The sequence below is a fragment of the Acanthisitta chloris genome, unplaced genomic scaffold (genome assembly GCF_000695815.1).
Source record: "Acanthisitta chloris isolate BGI_N310 unplaced genomic scaffold, ASM69581v1 scaffold6201, whole genome shotgun sequence".
NCBI classification, from domain to species: Eukaryota; Metazoa; Chordata; class Aves; order Passeriformes; family Acanthisittidae; genus Acanthisitta; species Acanthisitta chloris.
The window spans coordinates 13216-23405 of record NW_008655395.1 but is presented as its reverse complement, the minus strand read 5'-3'; the positions used below and the strand labels follow the sequence as shown (position 1 = coordinate 23405).

The 10190-nt window shown below is 36.9% G+C and overlaps 1 protein-coding gene across 1 annotated transcript in view; it reads left to right on the top strand.

Moving 5' to 3' along the window:
- LOC103810945 (cysteine-rich motor neuron 1 protein-like) overlaps positions 1–10190 on the top strand; it is a gene marked incomplete at both ends in the record, with an annotated part of 127715 nt that overhangs the window by 104569 nt on the left and 12956 nt on the right. The window contains one exon of the mRNA XM_009083877.1: positions 8475–8596. Coding sequence (XP_009082125.1) covers positions 8475–8596 — 122 coding nt within the window. The remainder of the gene's footprint in view (positions 1–8474; positions 8597–10190) is intronic.

Genomic DNA, 10190 nt, shown 5'->3' with positions numbered 1-10190 from the left:
AGCACATTTCCCAAGAGCAAAGCAAAAAAAGAAAAAGCATTTGCACAGAGGGGCTGCAGTATTGATGATAGTTATGCAAGCAGTTTCCTCTTTTCTGTGTGAGTTTTTATGGAAAAGTATATGTAGTACTTGAGACCACATGCTGAGTTAATGGTCTATTTACTCCTCCACTGTGAAACTTAAAAAGAAAATTTAAGCCAGATAAATTAAAGTGACTCTTAATTGTATCTACTTTTGGATGATGTTTCATGCTTGGAATTAGAATGAGATGGTAATGTGTATAGAATTTGGTTTTGTTTCCATTCTTGATAAGCAAGCTGGTGTTTGAACTCTTTCAGTTTGTATGAGGCTGGTAGACATATCTTTGTGTTACAATTTTTGTTTTCACTGGTCAGTCTAACAATTAATGTGTACCTTGATCACATTGAATATTGCTTTTCCTCCTTCCCCCAATACTTCCCACTGTTTTCTGCTTCATTTCTTGTACTTAATCAGTTACTAACTTGTTTGGAAATTGAATAGGTGATTTAGTTGGGAATAATTTATGACTTGAACAGGCAGATTTCTGTTTGTATCACAGAGATCAAAAATGTCTTTGACTGTTGTCTTCAGACTCACAACTGCACAGATGCCATGGGAGACCCATGTACATAATAAAGCAATAGAATTATAATTTGGGTGTTTGCATTTTTGAAGAGAAGTGTATGTGAGAATTTCCCTGCGGTTTTCGATGGTACTTGGAGCGGATGATAGTGTCAGTGTTATTGAGGCTATATCAAAAGAGTTTGAAGTTGTGTTTCCTCTAGAAAATAGCAGGAAACATCATGTAAGAATTCAGCAGCCACAAATTGCCATGGCTTTTTTTCTTCTCAAATTATTGAATAATTAAGAAGTGACACTGGAGGTTGTGGACTGTTTCAAAATAAAAAACTAGTTTCTCACTACTCTTTGAAATGTCATTGGTGAATTTCAGTCCTGTTTTTACAGAAGTGTTACAGTTCTTGCATGCATGGTTCCCACTCCATGGAAAGAGTCTCATTAATTGAGTGGAGTTGTTTGGTCTCATGAACACTTAGATTTTGGAGCAAACATCTGCCTTCATTTTTATTCAAGGTTAGGTGGGATGGAGCTCTGAGCAGCCTGACCTAGTTGAACATGTCCATGCTCATTGCCAAGGTATGGCAGTTGGACTTGATGACCTTTAAGTGTCCCTTCCAACCCAAACTATTCTATTATTATCTTTCCTAAACTTGTGCAGAATTGCCTTCAGGGATACAAGAAAGGTGTTTAATACCTCAAATGTCATGGAAAAACTAAACATGAAGTGATTATTAGGGGATTTTTTTCCTTTCAAAGAGAGAGTGGACATGAAATTAACAAATCAAATAAATTAAACAATACTTTGTTTTGGGGAGGTGGTTGGGTTTTGGGGGCTTTTTTGGTTGTTGTTTTTCAGGGTATTTTTTGTTTGCATATGGCAAAGCCATCCCTGATGGCTTAGTTTGAGGGAGATATGTCACTCAGGAGTCAGAAAATATGGTATTTTAGGAACATTGAAGTTAATGAATATATGTGAAGCTATTATTTGTAAGTGATTTTTGACCTGAAGTCCATAGGAATTATGTTTTATTTGTAAGAGGATCAAATATTCATAATTCCTCATTAAACAGTAGTGAAATAAGAAAGGAAAGGGCTTTTCATAATATCAGAAAACTGACATTTGTATAACATCTTAACTGATACCTTATTTTTTAGTTTGCTATATTATGAAGGGTGAGGCTGATAAACCTAAGAATAGAGTAACTGAGGCACGTAGTGATAAAAACCACAGAGATCTTCAACAGAGAAAAACACCAGCTGGTATGGCAAAATAAGAGAAAAGTGCAGGATTGGGCTGATTTATGTTGTGTTTTATTTCCTATACTGGCAAAATCAAAAGGGTCTATACATGTATCAGTGTACTTGAAAAAATCGGTGCACATAAAAAGTCAGTGCACTTGGCAGTGGTTGTGTGCTTACTGGTTCCATGGCATGACTCTTTTGTGGCTATCCTCTTTTGCTGTCTCATCTCTTAGGGAAACAGATGAGTTGATTTAATATTAGTCAAAGGATGAAATCAAGTCTTTTAGTCAAATGAACTCTTTAGATTCTAATGAGCCTTGGAAAGATGATAATCTACCTTATGTGAATTCTGATTTTTACATTTTCCCTTGCTTAGCATCTGTTTGCTATTTCCTAATGTTAATAATATGCAAAAGATGCACAAAAAATGTTCCCTTTCACACAGTATCTTTAATTAAAAGCTAGATAGTTGCCTTTTGTAATATTTAAAAGTTCCCTATGCATTAAGATTACTATACTTAGGGGAAAATGGTGTCTGTAACATTATCCAGAAATTTAGAGAGGAATTCCTGCTTTGGAGCACACCAGCTTTGATTTTTTGATGAGTAACCCCCCTGGAGAATTAAAATAGGAAGAACTTCCATATGAGTCAGTTCCTGTAGCAGTGACGTAAAACTTTGGAGCATTTGGAATTAGTCTGATAAGAAGTGTTACATGCAACTTCCACAGTTCTGCCATCTCTTTCTGCTAGTTTATTATTGATCTCTGAAATAAAATACTGAAAAATTTCCATGAAAAATTAGTATTTTCATTACTGACTTGCTCAGTCATATCTTTAAAAATGCAGAATGCATGAAATAGTGATCCTGAAGTTGTGAGCAAAAACTCTATAGTCTGTGTGCCTGAAGGTTTAGGAAAACTCTAGTTGAACTTTTAGGATGGTGGTGTCCCAATGGATTTGGCATTGCCTGCAGTGTCACATTCTGTGTAGGACTAGAGTTTTTGTTTTCTGAGACTGGCATTTGTTTGGTTTTTTTAAGCTGTAGCTTGACCAGTTAAAGCTCATCATCTTGTCTACTTAACTCACATTGTGGCTTCAGGTGTAAGTAACATCGAAATAATATTTCAATGATTTCGTGAGATTGCTGTGTTAATATTTCATTTTGCTGTGTCATCACTGATTATACCCTGTACTTTATGATAGGGTGGGCCTTGGAGTTAAACACTTTCCTTTGCCCCTATTAAGTTTTGATAATGCTGAGAGTTCTCTTCTGAAAATTCCTTATTTCACTGTATCCTTAAGTGCTTATATTATTAACAGATCTGTGGAAGTTTTCTCTACTACATTTGAGTAATAGAAATACTAATAATGTTAATGCAAATTGTATTAGATTGGTGCAAGGGGAACAAAAATCGACTGTGATAAAATATCCACAGGAATGTGATGTATGTTTCAGGAATGCTTTTCTGTAGTCTCAGTGCTTTAGACTTTAATTTTGTTTTGATCCTCAAAATAAATATCCTTCTCCTCAATACACCCCCGCTCCAACCTTCTCATTCACTGCTACTAAATGGTTTTTTCCAGGGTGCTTGTTCTTATTTACATAACCATTATGACTTGTGCCTGGAGAACTCTTTTGATCCTACCATCAAAACAGCTTTTCTGAGGCTAACCAAGCCCTTCTCACTTTAAATCTGTTTAATAACAGAAGTAAATGAACCAAGATAATTGGATTTGAAGTAAAAAGTTGTCATTTACATGTATTCTGTTTGATTTATTTTTTTTCATCTTCCTTTTCCTTTTTGCACTTTTGGGCACATAAAGAAAAATATTTATATTTAAAGAAAAACCAAAAAACCCACCAGAAAACTCCAAACCCCAACATCACTCAAGCATAAACTAAACAAGTAATGAAATTACTTATCTTATGAAGAACTTTGAATATTAATTTTAAAATCAGGCCATGAATATTACTGAAGGAATCACCATCCTCAATCGGTAAAGCATTGGTTAATGATCATCATCTCATTTCTGGATCTTTATGTATCAAAGTTTGCCTTGCTCAGTTGTTAAAATTTCTCGGATTGTTGGGTTTAGGTGGGGGTTTTCTGGGATGGTTGGTTGGTCCCTTGGTTTGGGTTGGTTGGTTGGTTGGTTTGGTTTTTTTGAGCTGAGGAACTGGAGACTATTCATTTTACCAGTCAGGTTGGTTCTGTATTTTCAAAATTTCAGTGCAGCAAACTGCTTATTTGGGATTCTTGGTTCCTTCCAGGCTGTGACACCACCTTGTCAGGCTGCACTCAGTGAGGTCTCTTGCATAAGTGTTAGATTCTTTTTTCCTTTCTGGGCCCTCTCCTTAGGTAACATTGTACTCTCATGCAGGATTGTTCTTCTTGGCTTGACTTGGGTGTTGTTATGCCAAGAGGCATGTTTCCTTAAGGCCTTGCTAATAAGGTGTGTGATGGGCAGGTACTGGGTGCCAAGTTCTTGGTCCCTCAAGTTCTGACCCTCCTTTAATCTTGGAATCATGCCATTTGATGTTGCAGTGGTGTCACTGGCAGGCAGTGTAATGTGAGAAGGTGACATACGAACAGTCTTCTCTCTGGGAAGGTTTCCTTGTAGCAAACTTCTCTTGTGTCTGTTTTCCTTAGGCAGGTTACAGTTACAGAGGGAGCAGCTCAGAAGGAACATTGAACCTTACTGAACAGCAGTCTGAACAGCTACATTTTATGGAAATTAATCTGAGAAGGACCATGGCCACTGTCAACAAGCTTAACTTAAACTGACCTGCTAAACTTCTTCAAACCTAATGTTCCTTTACCAAGGGTAAGACACACACAGGTGGACAGCTGCCTGTGACAGAGCAGAGAGCTGGAGTGCAACTTCTCTTCCATCTGTGCCTCTGTTCCAGAAGGCACTTAAGAAAAATATAGTTCTATAAAGCTCATCTTGCTCTGTTACTGAGAACAGGATCACTTATTCTGAATTTCCAGATGTTGTTTTGGCAGTGTGACAGCCATGCTCAGCTACCAGAATTCCTTGGGTTTCTTTCTGACAGACTTCTGTCTCCAAAACAATGTTTTCCATGCTAATAGCCTGGACAATGGTCAAAGGTTTTCCTAGCAGAGCTGGCTGAAAAGAATGCAGACTATTTAAAACTCCATCTGAGATCATTTGCCACTTTGACATTCTCCTGTACATGGATTATTTTTTTAACCAAATGGGAAGTGAACTTATAAATTTCTGGAGTGTGAGGTTGTGTTTGCTTACGCTGTGAGTTCGTGAAACTGTCATTTCTCTGAATAGGAGGAATTCTTGCCTGCAGAATGAACATTGGCTCCCAGCAGTCTTTTAAATACCTCTTTCAGCCCCTTTTATGGAAGGTTGTCCTATCTTAAGTTACTTAATGTGGTGATTCATATTTTCTTTTTGTTCAGTTTTGTGTTTTGCAGTTTCTTTAAAGCCATTGTCTGGGAAGAAAAATGAGAGGGGAAAAGTACAAGTTATTAATCTAATCATTTAATATTGTACTGCAACTCTTATCAGTGACAGCAGTGTAAGACAATGAATAGAGAAGATATGGATGTGTCTGAAAAGCTTATTGTGAGGACAGTAAAACTAAGAGTGGTAATTTCAGTTCATGAGACTTGGCAAATCAAAGTCCACAACTATATTTTCATCACGTGCCATTTTCTCTGTGAATTTTCAGGGAGTTTGATCTACCTATTTTCACAGAGGTTATCTGGATGTTGAATATAAGGTGAATGAAGTAAAACTTAGTATTTTATCTAGGTTTTTAATACCACTTTCAGATTGTGTCTGTACTTTTTTTAATGCTTGTCATGGTTTAACCCCAGTGAGACACCAAGCCTCACATAGCCACTTGCTCACTGCCCCACTAGCAGGATAGGGGAGAGGATTGGAAGGGTGAGAGCTAGAAAACTCATGGGTTGACATAGACAGTTAAGCAAAAGCCACACACCCAAGAAAAACAAAAGAAGGAATCATTTCACTGCTTCCCGTGGGCAGACAGGTGTTCACACCTCCAGGACAGCAGGGCTCCATCACAAGTAACAGTTACTTGGGAAGACAAACACCATCACTCCAGATCTCCCCCTTTCCTCCTTCTTCCTCCCACTTCATATACTGAGCATGATGTCATATGGTATGGAATATCCCTTTGGTCAGTTTGGGTCACCTGTCCCAGCTGTGTCTCCTCCCAGTCTCCCATGCACCCCTAACATCCTCACCAGTGTGGCAGTATGGGAAGCAGAAGAGGCCTTGGCTCTGTGTAAGCAACTGCTCAGCGATAACAAAAACATCTCTGTGTCATCAATCCTGTGTTCAGCACCAAGCCAAAACATAGCCCCATACTAGCCACTGTGGAGAAAGTTAATTCTACCCCAGACCAAACCAGCACAATGTTATATGTGTTTTAAAGGACTTTTTTCCTTCCTCATTAGTAATGTGTGGGCACTTATTTCTGTGTTTCTTTCTTCTCAGAAGAGAATAGCATCCTGCAAACCGTGTCTGCTAGGTGGGTTAAGGTACAAATTTCACAAATGTGACAGTGCTAATTGTTCTTTTTCACTTGTTACTAGAGGTCATCTTTTTTCTTCCCCCCAGTTCTCACACCATCTTCCTGCACTGTTGGTAGAAGAAAAAAGGATAGCTATTAGTAATTGTGTTAAACTACTTGGAGTCATCTTAAAGGGAAGCTACTGTCACAATTATTTTGGAATTTTTGATCACATGTAGTAGAAGCTGTAATGCTTTTTTTTTTTTGTACATCTCTGAAGGCAAACAGCATACAGTAAAGAAAAAAAATTAGATTCCCCATTTCTTTTTATTTGCAAATAAGTTGGGAAGAAAATGTCAAAAGTAAACATGGTAACTAAAACTTTGATTTCTGTACTCTTACTTTTTTGTTGGTATAGGTCATTATCCTGTACTGTTATGGTAAGCACAATATTATTTTTAAAAACCCACACAAACCAACCCAAAACCACCTTGAAATGCTTGCTTTAAACCTGTTACTATACTGTGGTATGTGCACATAGAGTTAAATTGCTTCACTTTATCTTGACATATTTAACATTGTGAAATTTGGCACAATTAATGCTGATTTTTTTCAAGGATTTATTTATCTCTTTATGGTAACATGCTTCTGTAATGCAGTATTTTAAGAAATCTTTACAAATAGTTCATTAAAGGCTCTATGACGTTCCTTGACTTTACTTGTATTTCTTCCAAACTTCCCTATGAGTAATACCTTACAGTGGAGAATATAACCATTTTATCTAACACTGATGAGGTTAAAGGAAGAAATATTAAAACCCTGTCTTTTGAGAGGTGGCTCTTCCTCATTCATTGAATGCTGATCTGTGATGAAGTGTCTGCTGGGCAATTAAGGAGGCATGGAGAGGAGAACCAGCCTTCTTGCTTTTTGAGCATAAAGAATAAGCAAATATATTAAGTGCTGATAATGCTTCTTACTAAGGGGTGGTTTAATGTGGGGGTTGCCTTGGGATACTTAAAATATTTGAAATAGTTATTAACTAGCAGAGTTCTTATTTCTTTAACTCATAATTGCAGGATCTTTTGCGGAGTTCTTTCTTTCCTTGTGAGATTCATGTGTATTTGTAGCATGCTAAATCAATCTCTAGGGGGGTTTTTACCCAAGAAAATGTGATTTGCAAGTGAAAAATTTAAGTGCTATTCCATGTAGTTTCTCAGCTATGACATTTGCATGTTTCTATTTGTTCATTTTGTCTTGCATTTTATTATAGAATCATTCCTTCTTATCCCTGTAATGTGCCCTTTGTTCAGACAAGAACTCTGTTAAATGTAAACTTATTAAAAGTCTTGTGTTTGACTTTCATTAAGCAAAGGATCTGGAAACAAATGTGACTATTGTTTATCCACTTTTTATATCTTTCAGTTCTTCAGGCTGTTTTCTTAAATAAGCAAATAGTTAGTATTTACAGTAGAGAGAATGCTCTCTGTAGAATGATCCAAAACTAACCACAGTATTTAATATGCCTAGCTTCCCACACTATTTGGCATCACATGTAATTGGTTGCCCCTTCCACAAGCTGCAGCACCATCAAACACCAGAAGACAACTTGAAATTATTTTCATTCAGGTTAGATTTAATGATTCTGGTCTTCCTTTCTCTTTAATTTTTCCCAGCATAACATTGGATATATGGTTTCCTAATGAGAGAACACTCTTCTGATGAATGCATGCAATTACTGCTATTAGTGTTACACCAATTTTGATTTTTCAGACAGAATTGGAGGAGAAGCCTAATTTTGCAAGTCTGGAGAAAAAAGTTATTTTCAAACAATCTGGAACTACGGTTTTCTACATTTTTACATGTAGCACTAGAGCAGCATTGGTGTTGCACAGTACCACCTTCTTGCTTGCTTGACCAGCAGAGTTTGGATGGTTAAAGGAAAAAATCTTCAGGTTGATAAGCTATCTTGGTTAATAAAAGATCATTCTAAGACACAAATGCGCCAGTGTTGGAACCTGTGCTCTGAACTTCTGTGTTTCTCTTGCTTATCCTTGCACCTTATACGTGGATTCATTTATTGATGGGGTTTCCCTTGCTGTTCTTTGGTTTCAGATGCGAGTGTCTTTCTGGTTTATGTGGTTTCCCCATGTGCGAGGCAGGCTCCGTTCCCCAGATAGTCTCACGTGGAGATGGAACACCTGGCAAGTGCTGCGATGTCTTTGAATGTGTCAATGGTACGTGAAACTTTCTTTTGCACCTGGAGAGGAGGATTTTGTCTTTCTCTGGGAGATGCTGGGCATTTGGTTATTTGCATTATGTTGTCAAGATCTAAGAGAAATAATTTTCTTGAGATTCATTCAGTAAGAAGGAACTGGAAGTTTAGGTGAAGGTACTGAAGTGGGAAACTGTGTCATTTGTAAGTTGTTGTGTTTCTTTAATTTCTAAAGCACTTTTCCCTGTGACTCATGGAATTACAGTTTTAGCAAGACTCCCTCACTGCATGCTTTTCAGGTAGTCCTTCACCAGTAGCAAACACTAGAGTCCTTCTAGGTGTGAAATTTTTACTAACTGCTGCAACTGCTTGTTGCAGCATGGTAGGCAAAAGCAAGCTGTTCAGATTATGGGGATTGCTTTAAGAATCACTTGCAAAGTGATTTTTAACACAAGTGTATAACCTTTAGAAATTTGTATTCTCATTCTTTGCTCCCCAATCTGAATATTTAGATGTTTAAAAACCTTGAATGTGTTATGCAATTGACTATATCTCAGGACTGTTCTGTTATACGTGTCGAACTGTATATATGCTATATATGGTGAGTTGCTAAGAAACTTGATATTTGACTATTAGACTGACTGGTTTTATGCTCAGATAATTTCTGAGCATCAAAAAACACAACTTGGTGCAATATTTAGTCATTAATATTTACTCAGCAATACTTGTTTTTGTTTAGTGGTGTGTGTATCATGTGTGAAACAGCCTCTGTTTTGTAATTGTCATGCCATATGCACATAACCATACAAACAGAGAGAGATTTCCCCAGGAGAATGTTTGTCATGTTTACAGATGGCAATATTTTAAATAATCAAATGCTGATTCAAAAATAATAACACATATAATGGGATACATACGAAAATTAAGTTCCATCAATTGAATAAAAATTTGCATCAGGAAGAGTCACAGATCCTTTAGCTTTCAAACTATTTCACTATTTGGATTAAGATCGTATAAATGCAATTTAACTAATTTTTGTTTATGTACTGCCTGTTATACTGAAGTAGTATTCATCTGCCTTTGTTTCATATTCATTTCTTTCTGTTAAAGTATCATTTCTGAATATGATTTAATTGCGTGACACACCTCAATGCAATGTTTGATTCCGGATTTGCTTTAGTAGTTTGAGCAAGAAAAGCAAAGCCAATTTCTGATACAATGTCTCTGCTGGTGTGAAGCAGTCTCAAAGCTACAAACTACCTTCTAACTGTTTCTCTTTAGTCTGTATGCTATTGATGGGTTCTGTTATCAAAATTGTTGCAGTATGTATCACAGCAGGTGTGAGATGGAGCTGTTTAAATTGCCCATTTCTTTGTCCTTAGTCATCTTTATATCCTATTTCCAAGAAGGGTTACATTCATTTTTCATTGATAACAGTGAATTTGGACTTTGTTAGCACCATTGCCCTGTGCATCTTTGCCTTTCTGTGCACTCTAACTTAGTCCAAAGATTCAAGCTGCTTTTGGGTCAGGATTCCTTTTAGCCTCTCAGGCTTTCCCATTCCTAATCTTCACCTTAGTAGCCTATTGGAGAGCAAATTGGAAGAAAAAATAGGA